This window comes from Rattus norvegicus, chromosome Y (genome assembly GCF_036323735.1).
Source record: "Rattus norvegicus strain BN/NHsdMcwi chromosome Y, GRCr8, whole genome shotgun sequence".
In the NCBI taxonomy this organism is placed as follows: Eukaryota; Metazoa; Chordata; class Mammalia; order Rodentia; family Muridae; genus Rattus; species Rattus norvegicus.
Window position 1 is genome coordinate 1,014,798 of NC_086040.1, and position 24,646 is coordinate 1,039,443.

Here is a 24,646-nt window from a genome sequence, read left to right on the forward strand (position 1 = left end):
CCACTGATAATTATGGTCTTCAGCCTACATCAAGAAAAACCATCTGACATGTTGAGGTAAGAGGAAGAAGAATCTGACAGGCCTATTTAAAGAGGGACAAGATTTCCAATGAAGAAATACTACCAACTGCTTATAGATGCCTTACTCCCAATCACCTATATAAAAACTCACATAACCAAAAGCAAGATCTCACCAGAAATCAGTATACTCATAGACATGTCAACTGAAAAAAAAAAGTGGATTAAGATTTGAAAAGTAATAGCAATAATGTTGACTGAAGAGTTCAATGAAGTTGTGAATAAATGGCAGAATAATGACAGTGAATAAAAGGGTAAATGGGAAAAAATAATCAAACTTAGGACTGAAATAATCAAAATAAAGAGAAAAAACAAATAAGCAAATAAATAAATTAGAAATGAAAGCAAGGAAATTAAAAAAATTATAAGGATATATTTTAAAATTCTCGGACTCTACTGAACGGAAGAACTAAAAGTGCAAGTTGGTTGATATAGCCTACCAAAGTTAAATCAAGACCAAGGAAGGAATTTAAAGAGATTCATAATCCCTAATGAAATAGAAGCACTAACTAAAAACTTTCCAACCAAAAAAGCTGAGAGCCTGAAGGATACAGTATAAAATTCTACTAGGCCCTCCCCGAACCGGGGCGGGGGCAGCCCCCTCCCAGGCGGCGGTGGGGGCGGAGTCGCTGTTGCCCTTTTAAGCGGCGGGGCCACCGCCTCCTGCGGGTGGAGTCGGTTACAAAGGCAGCAGCCGGCCTGGCGCCCGCCCGCCCAGGCCTCGCGCTCCTCGCCATTTTCCAGCCGCGCTCGGACGCGGGTCGCGGCGGCGGGGAGAGGCGGAGCCGCGAGAGCGCGGCCCGGGCGGACCCCGCGGGCGGTACTGGCCGTGAGAGCGGCTCCCGGCCCCGGCTCCGGCTCCCTTTCCTCATCCCTTCTGGAAGAAGAGCCTACTAATGGGAAAAAGTCAGAGGACGAAGGGATTGAAAAAGAAAATTTGGCAATATTGGAGAAAATCAGGAAGACTCAAAGGCAAGACCATTTAAATGGTGCGGTATCTGGGTCAGTACAAGCATCAGATAGACTCATGAAGGAACTCAGGGACGTCTACAGATCACAGAGCTACAAGGCAGGGATCTATTCATTGAAGCTAAAAATTAACAGCTTATATGACTGGCACGTCAAACTACACAAGGTTGACTCTGATAGTCCTTTGCACAGTGATCTTCAGATCTTAAAAGAAAAATTTATCCTTCTTAAAAGAATATATTTTGCTTCTCTTTTAAGGATAATTTCCCATTTGATCCCCGTTTGCTTGAGTGGTGTTACCTGTTCTCTCAGGAGGGTACACGTGTTGGGCGGAGGAGCACTGTGTATGGAACTTCTCACAAAACAGGGCTGGAGCAGTGCCTACTCAATAGAATCTGTCATCATGCAGATCAATGCCACCTTAGTGAAAGGCAAAGCTCGGGTGCAGTTTGGAGCAAATAAGAATCAGTATAATCTAGCACGAGCCCAACAATCCTATAATTCCATTGTACAGATACATGAGAAAAACGGCTGGGACACACCTCCAAAGGAAGATAGCTAACTACATTGGCATATGTCTCGACCACTGTTGCTTTAAAGAAAATCGTTCCAACGTACAAACATAACCTTTTGAGTGCCCGTATAACAGCAGTACCGAAGACATTAGCTAATAGATCACTTAGTGGATAGTCTGTCAACTGACATCCAGTTAGTCTTTTCATTTTGCTCACTTTAGGTATCTGGGCCTTTACTGTATTTTTCCTGATAAGTACACACACTAGCCACTCCCTACCACCTCTTTCTTGAAAAGTCAAATCTTTTAAGCAAGTAAGTCAGCATCAGTTTACTGCAGCTGTGATTTTACAGTAACCTTTCTATATTGAGCCTATGGGGTATGAAGATTTGAAAAATCTTGTTCTTTTAGAGCCAATAAAAGTTTAACTGATGGTCAATACTGGTTTAGAAATTTTAGGTCTTCTAAACCATAGCTTTTTCAGGTCTGTCACTTTATTGGTAAAATTATGACAGGAAGCCTCTTCATTAACTTGTTACATTTTCCATGGTTGTGTGAAGGTTTGAACTAGTCTAAAAGTCCGATTGTACAGCAAAGCCAGGCAGCCACTTGTGACCGTAATTCCCACTGGAGCAGCAGGGTCTTGTTGAACTGAACCTGCTTCCTATTGGTTCAACATTTCTTGTGAGGAAGAGCCACAGTGTAGAACCAGCAGTTGTAAAGTATGAGGTCATTTACCTTTCCATTTATTAGCGGGGTGTTGCAATTGATGATAAGCTAATAAACGTATGGAATGATTGGCACAAAGACAGACTCTTGGAGCAAAATTACCTAAATTGGAGATCCTTAAATTTTCCTATAGTCATGCAGTGACTTTTACATCAAAAGACTAGTAGGAATTCAGCCTATGTTAATTCTTTTATAAAATGTGACATGAATCAACGTACTTTGCATTTTATTGCCTTACCTGAATCAGTCCTCTTTGGTTGGCAATAGATTTCTTTTTTCTAATAATCCCATGTTTGATTTAAATCTAGCTATTTAAGCACTTTTAAAAAGAAACCCAGAAGCACATTTTCCTGCACAAACCGATACAAAGTTCAATGGTATTTCCTATATATTTGATTTGGGATTTTTTTTTTTAAACTTTGTAAACCACATCTAGGAGACGTGGCAGTTGTACATTTTATGTGTGATTTTAGTTTCCCTTGATTCTGTTGGTAAAGAGGGCAATAAAGATATCTGATATTCTTGGTCACTTGGTTACCTTAAATAAATGATTACCAGTGACTCAGATGACAAGTGACAAGGCAGAATTCATTATGAAGCTCCTTATGCCTAAGGCAAAATCTTGAATATATTATTGAATTCTAATTTCCTAATAGCTAGCAGAATGACAGCTGCACATTTGGCATCCTTGGTTTTTTTTTTTTTTTGTTTTTTTCATTGCAGATTTATTTGGCAATGTACAGTAAATTTTGTAAACTTGCATCAAATTTATGAATAAAGAACCAAAAATTTAAATTTAAAATTTAATGCAAACACTCCTCAAATTACCCTAGAAAATATAGACTAATCTGTTTTCTGAAGCCATATTACCCTCATAAGCAGACCTGGCAAACACACACACACACACACGCGCGCGCGCGCGCACATACACAGACATACACATAGACACACACACATACAAAATTAGAGGCCACTATTCTTTATGAACATAGATTATAATTCGTAATAAAATACAGACTGAATATAGAAACGGTTGTTTATGTTTATGTAAATTTGTGCAGACACTTGTCTTGAATTTCTGTATAAAGAAATATTTCTCTATAAAACATATACAGCACACAGAGTATGCTATATAGTCTACATATTTTTTATATATTCCATCATACATTCTTGTTTAAAAACAGTCAACTGTACCAATTCTCATAGCAAGAAAAATCTGAACGTTTGATGTCATCTTAGTTATACCAAACATACTTTTCTGTGATGTGTTTAAGAAAATGTTTCAAGGGGCTATAAGATAGCTTACAGGTTAAGAGCACTGACTGTTCTTCCAAAGGTCTTGAGTTCAATCCCCAACAACTACATGGTAGTTTATATCCATCTGTAATGAGATCTGTACCCTTTTCTGGAGTACAGGCATACATGCAGGAAGAATACTGTAAAAAGATAATAATGGATGTACACTTGTATAGGACTGCTTGTAGAGGTCAGAGGTCAACCCTGGTATTCTGCAGGAGCTATCACCTTGTTTGCCAAACGGCCAGATTAGCTATCAAGCAAAGCCCAGAAAATCAGTTCAATGGTTTAAGCAAGAAAAATCTTATTTTCAAACAGACTACAAATCAGCCAATAGAATATAATGATTATTGCATACAAAAATTTGTTATTTGTTCTGATTTGCATTACTTAATTTATTGTTGTCTTAAATTTTTCAAAATTTAAATTTAACTTAGTGGATTTATTTAGACATCAAAAATAAGTTTCTTCTAGACTGATGTTAAAAGTGTGTACCACTACACCTGGTTTTTAATGTAAGTATCAGGGAACTTATTCTCCTATAAATATATATTTAAAGAAAATTTCCAATACAAATTTAAAGTTTTTTTTAGCTTACTGGAGTAAAAAATTTTCAAGTATATCCTTAGATTTTTCTGAATTTCCTTGGTGTCTGCTGTAGTCTCTCTCTTTTTATCTCTAAGTGTTGTTTCATATAATTGCAGTCAATAAAAACTAACTCCTTTTTGAATTCTAAATAAATCCATTAAGCTAAATTTATGCTGATCTTGAAATGACCTAACTTTGAATAATTTAAGATAACAATAAGATTAAGTAATGTAAATCAGAGCAAATAAGAAAAAATTTTGTATATAATACAAAAATCTTTATTTTCTCTTGACTGATTTGCAATTTGTTTAAAAATAAGGATTTTTCTTGCTACAGCCTTTGAACTGGATTTCAGAAAATGAAAGAATTTAGCCACTTAAAACACACAGTATCATTTAATATTTTATACTGTTTACATTTGTATGTGTTGAGTGTAACATTAATTTTGTGGCATAAGTATTAACTCAGGGGATAGCTCACTGGAGTCAGTTTTCTCCTACGTGAACATAGGGTCCAGGGACCAATCTTAATTAAGTTGGCAGGATTTCAAAGCAAGTGCTTTATCTACTAAATCATTTCATCACACGCTTACTACATATCCTTTAACAAAAAATTATAACAATTTCTTTCTTATATAATAGTCACTAACCATGAGTACTTGCAAGTTGTTTAATAATATATATATATTTATGACTCTTTTATTTCTATGATGACATATTTCAAACTATATAGGAAACATCATAATTCAATCAAGCTAGCTTACCACCAAGAAATAAAAATTTGTAATTTGACTTCACTTAGAATGCTTCATCAATTCTTCAATAAAATTCTTAGAAAAACACTTTGGAAAGTACAAATAATAAAATGAGAATGTAAGGCTAATACTTCAAAAATCAGAAGAAAATAGGAATGTTTTTTGTTAAACTGTAAAACTAAGCTTGTAAGTAAAAAAGTAAATTTTTAAATATGAAATAAAGTCTTCATAGACCTTGTTAAGATTTACGAATAACAAATTTTAATGCCTTTGTCTCCCAACAACACATAAGCAGGAACACATGGAATTTTAAAATTATCTAACTTTTAAAAAAGTATATTAATACTCTAAAATAGAGGTTATCATTCCAATTAACTTTTCTATTAAAGCAAAATTCTAAATGATAAGCATTTGTCAAATCTATATGTATCTTATAAAAAACTTAATTTAACTTTTTTTTCTGCCCTTAAAAAATATTTCTGACAGCAACTACTTACTAGTTGTCATTGTATAAGATGCAACCTAATCAGACTAAAAGATACTTATGGTCTTTAAAAATAAGCATACATATTTTGTAAACAAATACCTTCAAAAACTATCAGACATAAAAAAGTTGAAAAATTTGGATTTCCTTGTAGCGTGAAATATTGAGATTTCTACATATAATACATGTGTTTACAGACACATAAAATACATATATTCATTAGTTTTTAAAAAGAACAAAGAGTGGATCTATATAGTCTTCAAAACTCAAACATTGCAAAATCCTTTAAACACTCAACAATTTTAATAAAAGTTTATGTACAATGTTAAGTAGCTCTATTTACACATAGAAAATTTAATTGTGGCATTTAAAATTACACAACTTCTTAATATTTAATGGCAAGGGAATCTAGGAAAAATAACATTCAATCCACAAGTATTTTCAAGCAATATACATATATAAATAGTTTAAGTTTGTGTCAATATTAAAAACAAATAAAAAACCACAAATATGAAATTATTTATATGCAACCTATAATCTTTTTACCTTGGTTGTTAATGTTTTGTGACTTCAAAACAATAGTGACAGAGCATTATAAACATTTTCATATTATTTTGGTTTTAGATAAAAATTGGCAAAAAAAAGTTTTTTAATTTGTTAGTTGTCTTGAAAAGAAGTAGCCAAGTAAGATGCTATTTGATTCTGAAGAAAAAATTTGAAAGGGTAACTTACAAGCATAAAGAAATCAATCCATCAGCCCAGAAATGCAGACATAAAAAGGGTTGTTTTCAAGCCATTAGTCTTTGTGAAAATGGCATTTCTGTGAGATATATACAAATCATGTGGTATTACTATTAATTTTTAATTATGAAATACATTTGGGTCAACTTTGCAAATCTTGGAATAGAAGTAATGCTTTCTGCTTAGTCTCCTGATTTTCTACTCTTGAAAGGGTGCATAGACAGCTTTGAGATAGCAGTCTCATATGAAATAACATTAAGATGAGTAGTATATTTCACGAAGAGTCTTAGTATTTTTGGAACAATGTTAAGATGAAGAAGATAATGAAGGAGCCTACAAATAAAAGAGAATTATATTATTGTTTTGTAACATAAGCCTAATAACACTAATAATACTAACAGCCTGTTTATGCTTCAGTTGGAAAGAAAATCTTAATAGTCAGCTAAATGAGAATTCATACTGAATCCTATTCCCAAGATTCCACTACCAAAATCTGCATTATTTTTCTGTAGTTTTCTACTTAATCAAAAACTTTTGAAGTATTATTTAGTTAATTATTTAACATTCTAAGTGTACAATGAGAAATTTAATAAACATTCTATCATCTGGTTATTGGCATAATTATATAGAAAGATAATCAGTGTTTTTATTCTGTTATTTTAAATACTCCATGTTGTTCTTTAGTTTCCTCAAGCAAGATGGCTTTCAACAACAAAAATCTAAAAATAAATTTCCAATGTAGAAATAAAGCTCCTAAAATAAAACCTACAATTCATATTGTATTTCTAAAGACATAACTTCTTGAAGTAGGAGTAAATGCTATCTCAAACAATATTTTACTGAAATTAAAAACTGCAATTTTGCACATGGTATATAGACATACATTTAGGCAAAATACCCAAACACAATATAAAACTAAAGAAATCTTAAAAAAAAAAAAACCCAAAAAATAAAAAACCCCAAACACACACACAAACCTGTGCAATTTATCAAACACTGTATGTTGACAAGAACTTCACATTTACTCTGATCCATAAGCCATTTCGATGAAGTTAATAGCAATAGGAAATATTACATTTTAAATAAATACAATTAGATTAAAAATACTACTTTCATGTGGATAATTACTAGAGAAAAATGAATTAACTCTATCAAGTAGGCTCAACAACATGTATAATATTGTAAAAAGCAGATTTTTAAAATTTAACTGTGACAACATTTTCATTTTTAAAAAGTATACATATGCATTTATATACTTAGAATGTCAAGTTAATAAAGTACAATGTTACCTATTGGACCGAAGGAGATTATTGGTATTCAAAATTCAAACTGCCCTTTTAAACCCAGTTAAATATATAGTGACATTTTAAATCACTTACTAATGTAAACTGGTCATAGACTTGAATCAGATCCTCCATTTTGTACTGTTCTAGCACCACAAAATTTTCCAGATTCCCACTTGTTTTTCGTGCACAGTTCTGACAATGTACTATGTATGTCTTTTGAGAATTGCTTTCATTTGTGACAAAAAGCAAATTAAAAACTTCCACCTATTTTGACACAAGAGAAAGGGACAGACAGTTCGAATTTAAACATATAGCTAGAGGAAAATACAAAGAAAAAAATCATTAAATACAATGAGATATCAATAAAAATGGAAATTGTCTTCTCCAATAAAACATTCAGTTTAGGATAATTAACTACTTTGTCTAAATAAGAAAGCTTATATTGACTTCACAAGAATTAGTTAATTTAATTTTTATTTACCCTAAACATCTCTGTATAATCAGATACAACTTATTATTTTCCTTTTATTTTTCTAGTATGAGTCCTAATAACTTATTACTTCATTGTTTGCTTTCATCTTGGCTAATAATGCCAGGAAAAAAAAACAGAACAATTAAATAATATATTTCAATGAATAATTTTTGATCTTTGACATGATAAGAACATTTTAGAAACAGTGAAAAGTTATAGAAGTTCAGATACCATAAAAAATAAGATTATAAAGTTTATGTACTAATACTAGGAAAGATATAGATTCACTTTCTAATGTATAGAAAACCTTAAATGTTTTTGATCCCAAAACAAGCTGCTCTATTGCAAGGAAAGAATAGTACTCTATTTTTTCTTTTTTCTCTGGAACTGAGGAATGAACCCAAGGCCTTGTGCTTGCTAGGTAAGCACTCTACCACTGAGCTAAATTGCCATCAACAGCACTCTTAATTTTAGTTTTTTCATAATATATTTGATTATATTTTCCCATTTTCAGATGCTCCCAACTTCCCTAATCCATAAAACTGCATGTGTTTGCTAATCTTTGTCCCCTTCTCAAAAAACAAATCAAAAACAAAAAAACCCACACAGCTAAACAAAAAAGCAAAATTGAAATAAAAACTAATAAAACCCAAATTGTGCCTTTAATTTCTTACTCAAAAGAAATTACTTTTTATTTTACAGACAGCTTATTTATATTTTCTGTAATTTCCAATCAGCTAATAACAATATTCTAGTATCCTGAGTTTTTTAAAAAAAAATTGAATCATGTATAACTTGTCATCGAGCTTTATCTGATCATATTACCTTACTGACTTTAGTTGTCATAAAAATCATTTTTAAAAAATGTATACGTGTCTGTATGTACACATGCAGGCTGGTCAAAGGACAACTCTTGTCCCCCCTTAGCAAATATGTCTGAAGGTAATTCCAACAACTTGCAAATTAATGACATGTCTGTGTATACTCTCTCTGATTACCAAACACTTCACTTATTTCAGTACCTTGAGTGTATTTTAGATATATCTGCTAATGTTGATAAGAATTTGAAGTCTAACTTCAGCTAGAGATGTATCTCAGAAGTATGCCACTTGGCATATATAAGCCCATTCTACCATAAACATTCTTCCTCTACGTCAAACAAGACACTATTTTCTCTCACTGAAATTACTTGTACCCCTTCTTCATTCTTTGAATGTTCCCAAAGACAAAAACATTTTATAATAATCCACTTTGGCTGGTGAAACTAAACCCTCAAAGAAAGTTGAATGTTCCAAGACCTGTGTACCCTTCTATCTCAAGTAGAAAAACCATTTCTCCTAAGTATTGAAGAAATGGTTTATTCTGCCTAGTTTCACATTCAATCATATATTAGGGCCATAGTGGGTTGTAATTTGTCTTCGAATTAAATGAAAGTTAAAGAAAAATTGAATTCCCAAATTTACTCATGCTGTATATGTAAATGCTATTTCACTTGTGCCACATTTCCAGCCATGTGTTGCTGTTGTTTCTAAAACCTTTCATATGAGTTCAACTGTGGAATTACTCATCTTTCTTCCTATTGGGATAAAAAATTCTAGAATCCTTACCAACCATAAAAAGTACTGTAAAGGGCTGTGATGGTTTGTATATGCTTGGCCCAGGGAGTGGCACTATTAGGACAAGTGGCCTTGTTGGAGTGGGTGTGGGCTTAAGACCCTCATCTTAGCTGCCTGGGAGCCAGTCTTCCACTAGCAGCCTTCAGATGAAGATGTAGAACTCTCGGCTCCTCCTGCACCATGCCTGTCTGGATGCTGCCACGTTCCCACTGTGATGATAATAGACTGAACCTCTGAACCTGTAAGTCAGCCCCAAACGAATGCTGTCCTTTATAAGACTTGAATTGGTCATGGTGTCTGTTCATAGTAGTAAAACCCTAAGACAAGGGCTTAATGACTATCTGTCTAGACTAGCAGTACACTAAATCTATTCTGCTACCATCTGTGTTTTCAGTGTGTACTGATATCTTGAAATTCTGAGATAATTGTCATTTGGCAAGAAGTTATTGCATGTATGCCTATTTAGGAGATAATTCTAGGCCAACATATACTGTAATATTTAGTTTTTAGATAAAAATTTAAAATTATAATATGTGACTTATAAAATGCATGGTATAAAGATATAAATAAATTTAAATTGTAGCCTATTCGTGAAATATGTTCCCCAACAGTGCTGCCTTGTCTAGCTTCATTAAGAGAAGATGCACCTAACCCACAGAGACTTCATGTACCAGGGAGGAGAGAGGTTTGTAACACTGTCCCTCTCCCATCCTCTCAGAGAAGGGTGGTTGGGTGGAGGGACTCTGCTAAAGTGGGGGGGGGGGTGTGAACAAAGGAGAGGGGATGTAAGCAAATCTGTTTAGAATGTAAGTAAATAAGTAATTAAATAAGACTGGGCATTTACAAACAAGAGAAACTGACCCTGATATGCTATTTACCCCATATCCCATTAGATATAAGGTGGAGACAAAAAGTTCTAGGGTTCAAAACCTCTGTAGGCGACATGAGATCATATTTCAAAATCTAGATAAACCAACTCTACAGAATCCAGATCAATTACCATAAGAAAGGGTACTTACCTCACAGATGCTACAGTAAGGAGCTGGTTCATCATTTATCCTTCCGTGCCACAAAACCTCTTTCCCTGCTGCAACAAGAGCTTCTCTCAAAGTTTGACACTGCTTTAGAATCTTGAGGAGACAATATCTACAATGGGGGAATTTTAAAGAGAAATTAAACACTAAATATTAAGAATTCTAGTTTCCCTTGCCTCCTGCACCACGTCCAACCTCTAAGTCCAGCCTAGCCAAACACTCAGGGCTCAGCCCCATCTGTTTAAGTCTGCCTGATGCTACTAAACTTGCATTCTTTCAAATTCTCAATTCTATCCTAGTCTTACATCCAGAGTCCAAGGCCTGGGGAGCTTTGGGTATTTAACCTGGAACTATCTCTAACCCCAAGACCTGAGGCTACAACATATCTTTTTAGTGCTCAGTGGCCCTGCCCCCTCTACTAGTATTTGAAAAGTACAAGCAATTAACACACATTTCAATAAGGACTTTGAAAGGATTAGAAAACAATACCTGCATCTTTCAGTTGGGATAAGGACTGAGGGACCTAGAGGGCAGGACTCTACAAAAGGACAAACAAGGTCAACTACCTGGACCCTTGGGAATTCCCAGAGACCAAACCACTAACCAAAGAGCAAGCACAGGCTAATCCTAGGCCCTGCACATATGCATTAGATATGCAGCCTGGTCTTTCTGTGTGTCTCCCAACAATGAAACCCAGGTCTGTTCCTGACTCTGTAGATCCTGTTCCTCAAGCTGTGCTGCCCTGTCAGGCTTCAGTGGGACAGAATATGCTTAGTTCTGCAGTGACTTTATGCACCAGGGTTGGATGGTACCCAGGGGGTGTTTCCACCTCCTCAGAGGAGAAGGCAAGAGAAAAGGGCCATGTGAGGGATAGGGGTGGGGGAATGGGAGCAGAAAAGTGCCTGTTTGGGATGCAGAGTAAATAAACTATTGGGGGGAAAAGTAAATTACAAAAAGAACTTCTGGAGTTATGGAGCCCAGGTCTCAAACCACACTAAGAAGAACAAAGGTTGAAAGAAAGATTATAAGAGCCAGAGAACAGAAAGTTTGCCAAGAGACTGTTTCCTAATAAGTCCAAGCTACATTTTACTAATATAAAATATGAAATGAACAAGGATGACAAAAGTAGGCATACAGGCAACTTAAGAAATGCTAACTAAGGTCAAGAGACCATTTGTCTTCCCAAAGGAAGAAAACAATTGATTACCTAACACCAAGTAGTCATCCCTGAAAAGAAACATACAACTAACATTATACATACTAAGCAAGAACTTATTTAGGCTATACATGCAGCAGAAGCAGCAGCAGCAGCAGAAGCAGTAGCAGCAGCAGAAACAGCAATGATTAATGAAAAAGAGGTCATGAATCTGAAGAACAAAGAATACATATAGGAGGGTTTTAAGGGAGAAAAAGAAGGGGAAATGATAAAATTATAATTTCAAATGATATAAGAATCAAAAATACCCTTCAGAATACACTAAAAGTAGCTAATAGAAGAGACATTTATAGCTTTAAGTATCTAATTTATGAACTCAGAAAGAGCACAGTGACTCAGTAATGTAGCTCAAAAATTTGGACAAACAAGAGCAAACCAAAAGGAGGTAAGATACAATAAAAGTCACATCATAAATTAAAGAAATACAAACAAAGCAGTGTAATAAACAATCTAAGTCCTTGCTCTTTGAGAAGATCAACAAGATTATCAGCTACCCATAAGTGTGAAAGAGGTAATGAAGGAAACAAATAAAAAGACACCCAAATTTGATAGGGTCCAGAGTAAACAGGAAAACATTATGACAACAAAGCGCTATTTTGGGGAAATATTTTAAAAACCTGTACTCCTTTAAATTGGAAAATATAAAGATTTTAGATTTATTCAAACCAACATTAAAACCAAGAAAAGATCAACAACTGAAACAGACTCATGACAAGTGTTTTGACCACAAACTACCAGATGAATCCATAGCAGAATTCTATAACCATTTTTTAAAAAATATTCTGAAGCAATACTTCAGAACTTATTCAAAAGAAATAAAAACAGAATGAACTTAATCGAAAGTCCTTCAACGCAACCACTATTACCATAAAACATAAAACAGGTGAAGGCAAAACAAAAAAAGTGTGGAAAGAGACTTTTATGGTTCTGTTTATAAAGGAATTAAGGCAAACATTTGACATATGAGACTTCATAAAAAAAATCACTTCTGTACAGCTAAGTAAACAACCAACACAAGAGGAACCTCATAGAGTGAAGGGAAGCTTGACCAACAATATGTGTAACAAAGGATTAATGTGAAAATTATACAAAGAACTAAAAATACAAATGACTCAGTACAATGTTTTCAAGAAGAAATAAAAATGTGTGAGATCTCAAAAAGTATCTATCATCTTTAGCAATGATTAAAAGGCAATTAAAACAACCTTGAGATTTTCATCTTATCCCAGTAAAAATGAGTAGAACCAACTACTGGCAATAAATGCTTAATGGTGGGGTTGCAAACTGGTATAGCCACTGTGGAAATAACTATGGAGAATCCTTATGATTTGGCTATCCCACTCCTTGGTATATACCAAAGGATTCAACATCCTGACTCATACATACTTGCTTAGCTATGTTTATTGCCAATGTTTAAGAGCTCTTACACAGGTGTTCCTTGCACCAATATTAAGTGGGTCACATCCACCTGTTAACTCCTGTTCCATGAAAATCTGCCCTCACATACAGACACAAATGAATACACATAATTAAAATTAAAATAAATCTTTAAAGAAAGAAAAATGAAATCTACAGGTAAATGGCTAAAGTAAGAACATAATGAATAGGGTAATCTATGCAATAAAAATCTGTGCATCCTAGCTCAAAATATTCATATGTGAACATACAACACAGAGAAACCATGTTCTATAAGTAGGAATGTAAAAGAAATACTAACGAAGATAAAGGAGGATCAAGAGAGAAGAATCGACAGTGATTTGAATGGGAAAATTTGTGGAGAATTTTTAACTGTGAAGGAGAGAGGAAGGGCAACACTGAAGGAAAGAATAGGAATAAGAAGTGACTAATAACAGAAAGAATGTTGTGCAACATTCTTTCCAAACTTCCAAAGGAGGTAAGTAGCATCAGTTCTACTTTGATACACAATCACCATCAGCATGGCATGATGACCCTGTGAGTGCAGTAGGGGCACACATATCTTGGCATCAACCAACAACACTCTTAATTGGACTGAGGATTCACTCCAAAAGAAGAAAATTCTAGCAAACTTCCCAGGGCTAGTGAACAGGTACAGTCACAACATATGGTTTTTTGTGTCTGGTTACTCTTATAACCGGTCTTGAGGTACATCTGTGTTGTAGAGTGTGAGTGTGAGTGTGTGTGTACTGTATCAGAATGTCTAACTTTATTTTAATTATATTTCTAAAAGTGCTTTCTTTATATTGGTGAAATTGTTCTTACAAGACTGTTTTCTTCTGTGTGCATAATATTAAACATTTAGCATTCAAGACAAGGTGGCTACTGACAAAACCCCAACACACCAACTTATAAAATACAACATAATATGGGAAAAGGGGGCAACATTATTCGTTCAGAAGTCAACAATTTCTTTATAACTGAATCAACAATTGTAAAATGTTTTAATTGGATAACAAAAATTTAATTTCAATTTTTAAAAACTAACCAGAGACACCAACCAGATCTGAAGGGACCCAGTCACAGCTCCCTGCACTCAAATCCCGGGGGAGGGAGAGCTAAACCTTCAGAGGGGCAGACATGCCTGGGAAGCCAGAAGAGACTACACTCTGCCCACATTTCTGACTCCAGAGGAAAATACCTAATGCCATCTGGGACCTCTGTACACAGGGGCCTGGGGAAAAGGCGGGGCCGGCCCATCTGGTTGCTGCCCTCACAGAGAGCTCAAACACAACCCCCAGGAGCAACTTCAGGCCCTGTAGCAGAGGTAAGACCAAATTCTCTGCTCCAAGTGACCTGGTGGACTCAGGACACAGGCCCACAGGAACAGCTGAAGACCAGTAGACAGGAATGACTACAAGCCTGAAAGCAGAACACTCTGTTCCCATAACTGTCTGACAGAAAACAGGAAAACAGGTCTACATCACTCCTGACACACAGGCCTATACGACAGTCTAGCCACTGTCAGAAATAGGAGAACAAAGTAACACTAGAGATAATCTGATGGTGAGAGGCAAGCGCAGGAACCCAAGCAACAGAAACCAAGACTACATGGCATCATCGGAGCCCAATTCTCCCACCAAAGCAAACACTGAATATCCAAACACACCAGAAAAGCAACATCAAGATTTAAAATCACATTTGATCATGATGCTGGAGGACTTCAAGAAACACATAAAGAACTCCCTTAGAGAAACGGAGGAAAACATAAATACACAAGTAGAAGCCTATAGAGAGGAATCACAAAAATCCCTGAAAGAATTCCAGGAAAACACAAACAAACAGTTGAAGGAATTAAAAATGGAAATAGAAGCAATAAAGAAAGGACACTGGGAAACAACCCTGGATATAGAAAACCAAAGGAAGAGACAAGGAGCTGTAGATACAAGCATCACCAACACAATACAAGAGATAGAAGAGAGAATCTCAGGAGCAGAAGATTCCATAGAAATCATCAACTCAACTGTCAAAGATAGCAGAAAATGGACAAAGCTACTGTTCCAAAACATACAGGAAATCCAGGACTCAATGAGAAGAGCAAACCTAAGGATAATAGGTATGTATAGAAGAGAGTGAAGACTCCCAGCTCAAAGGACCAAAATCAACAAAATCATAGAAGACAACTTCTCTAACCTAAAGAGATACCCATAAACATAAAGAAGCCTACAGAACTCCAAATAGATTGGACCAGAAAAGAAAATCCTTCTGTCACCTAATAGTAAAAACACCAAATGCACAAAATAAAGAATGAATATTAAAAGCAGTAAGGGAAAAAGGTTAAGTAACATATAAAGCAAACCTATCAGAATCACACCAGACTTTTCGCCAGAGACTACGAAAGCCAGAAGATCCTGGACAGATATCATACAGACCCTAAGAGGACACAAATGCCAGCCCAGGTTACTGTACAAAGCAAAACTCTCAATTAACATAGATGGAGAAACCAAGATATTCCATGACAAAACCAAATTTACACAATATCTTTCTACAAATCCAGCACTACAAAGGATAGTAAATGGTAAAGCCCAACATAAGGAGGCAAGCTACACCCTAGAAAAAGAAAAAAAACTAATCATCTTGTCAACAAAACAAAAGGAAAAGCACACAAACATAATCTCACATCCAAATATGAATATAACAGGAAGCAACAATCACTATTCCTTAATATCTCTCAACATCAATGGCCTCAACTCCCCAATAAAAAGACATAGATTAACAAACTGGATACACAATGAGGACCCTGCATTCTGCTGCCTAAAAGAAACACACCTCAGAGACAAAGACGGACACTACCTCAGAGTGAAAAGCTAGAAAACAACTTTCCAAGCAAATGGTCGGAAGAAGCAAGCTGGAGTAGCCATTCTATTATCGAATAAAATCAATTTTAAAGCAAGACTCATCAAAAAAGATAAGAATGGACACTTCATAATCATCAAAGGAAAAATCCACCAAGATGAACTCTCAATCCTAAATATCAATGATCCAAATACAAGGGCATCTAGATACATAAGAGAAACCTTACTAAAGCTAAAAGCAGACATTGGACCTCACATAATAATAGTAGGAGATTTCAACACCCCGCTCTCATCAGTGGACAGATCAAGGACAGAAATTAAAGAGACATAGACAGACTAAGAAAAGCCATGAACCAAATGGACTTAACAGATATTTATAGAACATTCTATCCTAAAACAAAAGAATATAACTTCTCACAACTTCATGGTACTTTCTCCAAAATTGACCATATAATTGGTCATAAAATAGGCCTCAACATATACAGAAAGATAGAAATAATCCCATGTATCCTATCAGATCCCCACCAGCTAAAGCTGGTCTTCAATAATAATAAGGGAAGAACGCCCACATATATGTGGAAGTTGAACAATGCTCTACTCAATGATAACCTGGTCACGGAAGAAATAAAGAAAGAAATTAAAGACTTCTTAGAATTTAATGAAAATGAAGGTACAACATACCCAAACTTATGGGACACAATGACAGCTGTGCTAAGAAAAAAACTCATAGCTCTGAGTGCCTGCAGAAAGAAACAGGAGAGAGCATATGTCAGCAGCTTGACAGCACACCTAAAAGCTCTAGAACAAAAAGAAGCAAATACACCCAGGAGGAGGAGATGGCAGGAAATAATCAAACTCAGAGCTGAAATCAATCAAGTAGAAACAAAAAGGACTATACAAAGAATCAACAGAACCAAAAGCTGGTTCTTTGAGAAAATCAACAAGATAGATAAACCCTTAGCCAGACTAATGAGAGAAGATAGAGAGTGTATCCAAATTAACAACATCAGAAATGAAAAGGGAGACATAACAAAAGAGCCAGAGGAAATTCACAAAACCATCAGATCCTACTATAAAAGCCTATATTCAACAAAATTTGAAAAAACTGAAGGAAATGGACAATTTCCTAGACAGATACCAGGTACTGAAGTTAAATCAGGAACAGATAAACCATTTAAACAACCCCATAACTCCTAAGGAAATAGAAGCAGTCATTAAAGGTCTCCTAACCAAAAAGAGCCCAGGTCCAGATGGGTTTAGTGCAGAATTCTATCAAACCTTCATAGAAGACCTCATACCAATATTATCCAAACTATTCCACAAATTTGAAACAGATGGATCACTCCCGAATACCTTCTATGAAGCCACAATTACTCTTACACCTAAACCACACAAAGACCCAACAAAGAAAGAGAACTTCAGACCAATTTCCCTCATGAATATTGATGCAAAGATACTCAATAAAATTCTGGCAAACCGAATCCAAGAGCACATCAAAGCAATCATCCACCATGACCAAGTAGGCTTCATCCCAGGCATGCAGGGATGGTTTCATATATGGAAAACCATCAACGTGATCCATTATATAAACAAACTGAAAGATTAAAAACCACATGATCATTTCATTAGATGCTGAGAAAGCATTTGACAAAATTCAATACCCCTTCATGATAAAAGTCCTGGAAAGAATAGGAATTCAAAGCCCATACCTAAACATAGTAAAAACCACATACAGCAAACCAGTTGCTAACATTAAACTAAATGGAGAGAAACTTGAAGCAATTTCACTAAAATCAGGGACTAATCAAGGCTGCCTACTCTCTCCGTACTTATTCAATATAGTTCTTGAAGTCCTAGCCAGAGCAATCAGACAACAAAAGGAGATCAAAGGGATACAGATCGGAAAAGAAGAGGTCAAAATATCACTATTTGCAGATGACATGATAGTATATTTAAGTGATCCCAAAAGTTCCACCAGAGAACTACTAAAGCTGATAAACACCTTCAGCAGAGTGGCTGGGTATAAAATTAACTCAAATAAATCAGTAGCCTTACTCTACACAAAAGAGAAACAAGCCGAGAAAGAAATTAGGGAAACGACACCCTTCATAATAGTCCCAAACAATATAAAAAACCTCGGTGTGACATAAACCAAGCAAGTGAAAGATCTATATGATAAGAACTTCAAGACTCTGAAGAAAGAAATTGAAGAAGACCTCAGAAGATAGAAAGATCTCCCATGCTCATGGATTGGCAGGATTAATATAGTAAAAATGGCCATTTCAACAAAAGCAACCTACAGATTCAATGCAATCCCCATCAAATTACCAATCCAATTCTTCAGAGAGTTAGACAGAACAATCTGTAAATTCATCTGGAATAACAAAAAACCCAGGATAGCTAAAACTATCCTCAATAATAAAAGGACTTCAGGGAGAATCACTATCCCTGAACTCAAGCAGTATTACAGAGCAATAGTGATAAAAACTGCATGGTATTGGTACAGAGACAGACAGATAGACCAATGGAATAGAATTGAAGATCCAGAAATGAACCCACACACCTATGGTCACTTGATTTTTGACAAAAGTGCCAAAACCATCTAATGGAAAAAAGATAGCATTTTCAGCAAATGGTGCTGATTCAACTGGAGGTGGGCATGTAGAAGAATGCAGAACAATCCATGCTTATCACCCTGTAAAAAGCTTAAGTCCAAGTGGATCAAGGACCTCCACATCAAACCAGATACACTCAAACTAATAGAAGAAAAAGTGGAGAAGAATCTCGAACACATAGGCACTGGCGAAAACTTCTTGAAGAAAAAAAAAAAAAAACAAACCACCAAACACCAATGGCCTATGCTCTAAGATCAACATCGACCAATGGGATCTCATAAAACTGCAAAGCTTCTGTAAGGCAAATGGCACTGTTGTTATGACAAAACGGCAACCAATAGATTGGGAAAACATCTTTACAAATCCTACAACTGATAGAGGGCTTATATCCAAAATACATAAAGAACTCAATAAGTTAGAGTGCAGGGAGACAAATAACCCTATTAAAAAATGGGGTGCAGAGGTAAATAAGGAATTCACAGCTGAGGAATGCTGAATGGCTGAGAAACACCTAAAGAAATGTTCAACACGTTTAGTCATAAGAGAAATGCAAATAAAACAACCCTGAGATTTCACCTCACACCAGTGAGAATGGCTAAGATCAAAAACTCAGTTGACAGCAGATGCTGGCGAGGATGCGGAGAAAGAGGAACACTCCTCCATTGTTGGTGGGATTGCAGACTGGTACAACCATTCTGGAAATCAGTCTGGAGATTCCTCAGAAAATTGGACATTAAACTACCGAAGGACCTAGCTGTACCTCTCTTGGGCATATACCCAAAAGATGCCCCAACATATAACAAAGACACATGCTCCACTATGTTCATAGCAGCCTCATTTATAATAGTCAGAAGCTGGAAAGAACCCAGATGCCCTTCAACAGAGGAATGGATACAGAAAATGTGGTATATCTACACAATGGAATACTACTCAGCTGTCAAAAACAATGACTTTATGAAATTCATAGGCAAATGGATGGAACTGGAAAATATCTTCCTGAGTGAAGTAACCCAATCACAGAAAAACACACATGGTATGCACTCATTGATAAGTGGCTATTAGCCCAAATGCTTGAATTACCCTAGATCCGTAGAACAAACGAAACTCAAGATGGATGATCAAAATGTGAATGCTTCACTCCTTCTCTAAAAGGGGAGCAAGAATACCCTTGGCAGGGAAGAGAGAGGCAAAGATTAAAACAGAGACTGAAGGAACACCCATTCAGAGCCTGCCCCACATGTGGCCCATACATATACAGCCACCCAATTAGACAAGATGGATGAAGCAAAGAAGTGCAGACCGACAGGAGTCGGATGTAGATCGCTCCTGAGAGACACAGCCAGAATACAGCAAATACAGAGGCGAATGCCAGCAGCAAACCACTGAAGTGAGAACGGGACCCCCGTTGAAGGAATCAGAGAAAGAACTGGAAGAGCTTGAAGGGGCTCGAGACCCCATATGTACAACAATGCCAAGCAACCAGAGCTTCCAGGGACTAAGCCACTACCCAAAGACTATACATGGACTGACCCTGGACTCTGACCTCATAGGTAGCAATGAATATCCTAGTAAGAGCACCAGTGGAAGGGGAAGCCCTGGGTCCTGCCAAGACTGAACCCCCAGTGAATGTGATTGTTGGGTGGAGGGCGGTAATGGGGGCAGGATGGGGAGGGGAACACCCATATAGGAGGAGGAGGGGTAGGGTTTGGGGGGAATGTTGGCCAGAAAACCGGGAAAGAGAATAAGAATTGAAATGTAAATAAGAAATACCCCCAAGTTAATAAAGATGGAGGGAAAAAAAAAGTCAAATACCATCAAAGCAAGCAATCTAATGAATAAATGAGCAAATAGAATGACTCTGAAACTGAGGGGCCAATAAATATATGGAAAATAAAAAAAAGTATATTTAATAAGAATATATTAATCATTTTGTAGTATAATAAAGTCATCATTGTCTTAGCAAATGTTGAGAATTAGTATAATATTGATGGCTGTATTACACTAAGGTCATATTTATCTATAAGTATTTTATTATTTGTATACTCATATAATTTTGACAAGCCTATTTATTACTATGTTTACTTAATATCAGTAGAGTTCTTCAGTGAATAAAACATCAAGAGTAAAGAAGAAAGTGGTGGAGAGATGGCTCAAATGTTAAAAGCACTGGCTGTTCTTCCAGAGGTCTCGAGTTTACATGGTCCTTACAACCATCTACAATAAGATCTGGTGCCCTCTTCTGGTCTGAAGCCACATGCAGGCAGAACACCATATAAATAATAAATCTTAAAAACATCAAAAAAATTTAAAAAAGGACTAAAAAAAGAAAAGAGGGGGGAGAAGGGGAGAGAAAGAAATATATTTAAGGATGTTGACATTTTCAGTGCATCAAGGCTGACAATCTGAGCTTAATCAATATTATACACATGGTAGAATTAAAGAATCAAACCAGTGCAAGTTTTCCGCTGAGTTCTACATGTAATATGGCATGTACACATTGTCCCAAAATCAATTTAAAAAATGTAATTGGGGGAAAAATTAAGTACTTACTTAATCATTTCAAAAAGCTTTGGATCTGAGACTTTGATATTTCGTGCCATATTCCATGAAAGATGAACCATGGGTACTACTGACTTGATACTTTGCAATTTGTTCCATTCATATCTTTCAACTGCCAATTTATACTGGAAGGCTAGGAAGACAATAAGTATTATAAAGTAACAAAACTGAACAAAATGTATGAGAATCCTATTATATCAGTTTTAAGTCTACCAATTCTGAAAAGTCTAAATGCACTAATAGATTATGTTTAAAGACTGACATGTAATGAGCAGTCCCTATTCTAAAGACCTTATGCTATGATATTTTTACATTTTGTTGTTTCATCATTTCAAATTATGATTACTTTTAGTACACAATATTGTAGTCGGTGAACTGAGGTCTAGCAATATAAAACATATGTCTAGTTCAGATTCTTCTGGTGCTGAAGAATTATTTATTCATTTTAAACAGGCAGACATACTAAGGCTTCCTGGAAACTTGAAATAAGAATTCTAAAGAATAGGGGAGACAGTTTAGTGGTTAAGATTTTTTGTTTTTCTTGCAGAAAATCAAAGCTTCAATTCCCAGCACCCACATGGCAGCTCCCAACTGTCTGGATCTCCAATCCCAGGAAATCCAAAACCCTCTTCTAATATCTGTGGGTACAAAAAACACACTAAAAATATATGCAAGCAAAACTCTTAAATACATAAAATAATGTCAGACATATATGCAAGCAAAACTCATAAGCATTAACTAAATCTTTAAAAATTTAAACATCTTTAAATTCTGAATAACTAAAGAAAATATTTTAGTAGTCTTCAAAGAACCTAATGAAACCAAAGCACAGAACTTTATACATCAAATGGGCATATGTACTAGTGCACACAGAAAAAAATTAAAAAACACAGTCTCTAAGGAAAAATCTTCTGTAATATAAAAAAATCTACATTGGTGTGCTACTTTAAATACCTGTGAGTGGACCAACATTCCAGGTGATGTTGTTACACCACCCAATAGCCTGAACCCAGTGAACAGTGCCTGCATTTATCCAGACCAAATCTCCAGGTCTTTGAATAAACCTATAAACAGGAACATTTGCTTCATAAAGATCTTCAAGGTTCGGCCACCAAGAACTCATCAAGAAATTCAAATTATTTCTAGGAGGAAGGAAGAATACAAATAAGTATTTAAGAACCCAGAGTAAAAACAAACAAAGAAACGAACAAAATATAAATTGCAAATTTAAAGATTTAAAGCATACATTTAGTTCAGATTCTTCTGGTGCTGAAGGTCGGATTGAAGGTCAAAAGAGCCAGTAAGTTAAAAATGCTATAATATTTACTTCATTAAAATATTGAACTGTGAAACAATGGAAAAGCTGCATTTCTTTTTCAAAGTGAAGACATCAGAACTGAAAAAGTACAATATTTCATCCAAACTACAAATGATTACTGACTTAAGTAAAGTTTCAAACATCATATTCAACACTAACAGACTCACAAGAAATGTTTACCATGTGAATATCATCATCAATGCTCTCCCCTCAAGGTTCAGGGAGATGTTCAGAAAGTGGAGTTATAAAGATTGTAAGAGCAAAGGGGATGAAAGAATCAAAGAAACAGTATCTTCCATACATAACAGGACTGAAACTTGTATGAACATAAAGATACTACAGCAACATGCATAGGGCCTGAATAGATTCATGCCAGACTGGATCTCAGGGCTGAGAGGGCAAGTAGAAATGAGCACTATTCAAAAACACAAAACAAAACCAATGGTATTTTGGTGGGTTCTGCTTTGTTTTCTTTGTTTTGGCTTTTTTTTTTTTTTGACTATCTTGGTCTTTGTTCTGATTTTCATTTTTGTGTTTTCACAGAGTTGTCTGTTTTTCAGAAAAAAGCATAATAAAATCAGGTGGGAGAAAAAATGCATAAAAATCCTATTCAACTAAAACTTAGCTTCAAATTACACTTATATATTGACCTGTGACTTACATCAATTAGTAATATATAAATTCTTGAGTAGAATCACAAATGCAACCATGAGAACAAGAATCACAACAGAAGATATAAGAACCAGAACCTACACAGAGAAGCCTTGTAAATTAGATACTTCCCCTATATCTATTATAAATTATTATTAGAAAATAAAAGACTATATATAGAATGTGTATTTCTATGGGGTTTAGGGGATTCATTGACTTAAATGAAATTGGGGTAAACTATCCAACATACATAAATAGCAATATACTTACACAACTACTGGGGTCACTACTAAGTTACAAAGATAATTTGAAAATATTATTCTTTTTTGTTTTCTTTTTTATTGGTTATTTTGTTTATTTACATTTCAAATCCTTTCCTAGTTTCTCCTCTGCAAATTCCCTATTCCATTCCCCCTGCCCCTGCTTCTATGAGAGTGTTCACTCACCCACGCATTCACTCTCCATCTCTGTGCCCTGGCATGCCCCTACACTGGGTCATTGAGACACAAGACCAAGGGCCTCTCCTCCTATTGATACCAGATAATGCCATCCTCTGCTACATACGCAGATGGAGCCATGTGTCCCTTCATGTGTACTCATTAATTGATGGTTTAGTCCCTGGGAGCATTGGTGGGCTCTGGTCGGTTGGTATTGTTCTTCCTATGGGGTTGCAAACCCCTTCAGCTCCTTCAGTCTTTTCTCTATCTCCACCGTTGGGGTCCCTTGTTCAATCCAATAGTTAGCTGGAACCCTCCTCATCTGTGTCAGGAGGCCTCTGGCACAGCCTCTCAGGAGAATCCATATCTGACTCCAGTCAGCAAGCACTTCTTGGCATCAGCAATAGTGACTGCGTTTGGTGGCTGCTTTGGGATGGATGTCAAGGTGGGGCAGTTTCTGGGAGACCTTTCCTTCAGTCTCTGCTCCACACTTTGTCCCTGTATTTCCTTTTGACAGGAGCAATTCTAGGTTAAATTTTTGAGATGGTTGGGTGGCCCCATCCCTGAATTGGTGATGGTGAATAACCTCTGCATATGATCTCAACAAGTTCTATGTCCTCTTTGCTTTAGTTTTTTGAAACAAGGTTTCTCTGTGTGGCAATCCTGTAACTCACTCTGTAGACCTCAAACCCCCAGAGATCTGCCTGCCTCTGTATATGAGTTATAGTATATTAAAGATGTGCATCACCATTGGTCAGCTGAAAATATTATTATGTTTTCCATTGCAATATAAAATTTGAGAAACACTCTATCTGGAATCCACTAGGCCACAATGAACTTGGACTCAAGAAAGCATTTGCATTTTCCTTCTTGTTCTCAATTACGATTTCTCCACTCTGACACCAAGCCCTATAACAACCTGTTTGCAATGTCCTCTCATCCCACAGTACCTCCATTACCCATGGACTCCAAGAACCTCAGAACGCATCCAGCTTTTCCTTCCCTTCATCCCTTTGAAC

At 35.8% G+C, this 24,646-nt stretch overlaps 1 protein-coding gene and 1 pseudogene across 17 annotated transcripts in view; one reads left to right on the forward strand and one right to left on the reverse strand.

Moving 5' to 3' along the window:
* The first annotated feature begins 639 nt into the window (after window positions 1–639).
* On the forward strand, window positions 640–3,473 carry LOC103694572 (ubiquitin-conjugating enzyme E2 Q2 pseudogene; annotated as a pseudogene).
* Window positions 3,314–24,646, reverse strand: part of Uty (ubiquitously transcribed tetratricopeptide repeat containing, Y-linked) — a 160,383-nt gene continuing 139,050 nt past the window's right edge. For 14 of the 17 annotated variants that reach the window (XM_039100676.2, XM_039100671.2, XM_039100673.2 and 11 more), the window contains 5 exons: window positions 22,176–22,363; window positions 21,213–21,354; window positions 10,546–10,672; window positions 7,532–7,702; window positions 5,166–6,485 (listed from right to left, as the gene is read on the reverse strand). In XM_039100676.2, coding sequence (XP_038956604.1) covers window positions 6,459–6,485; window positions 7,532–7,702; window positions 10,546–10,672; window positions 21,213–21,354; window positions 22,176–22,363 — 655 coding nt within the window. In that variant the 3' untranslated portion in view covers window positions 5,166–6,458. Of the gene's footprint in view, window positions 6,486–6,986; window positions 7,703–10,545; window positions 10,673–21,212; window positions 21,355–22,175; window positions 22,364–24,646 lie in introns of those variants that run through there. The other 3 variants (NM_001419831.1, NM_001419832.1, XM_063280575.1) reach the window with 2 other exon arrangements.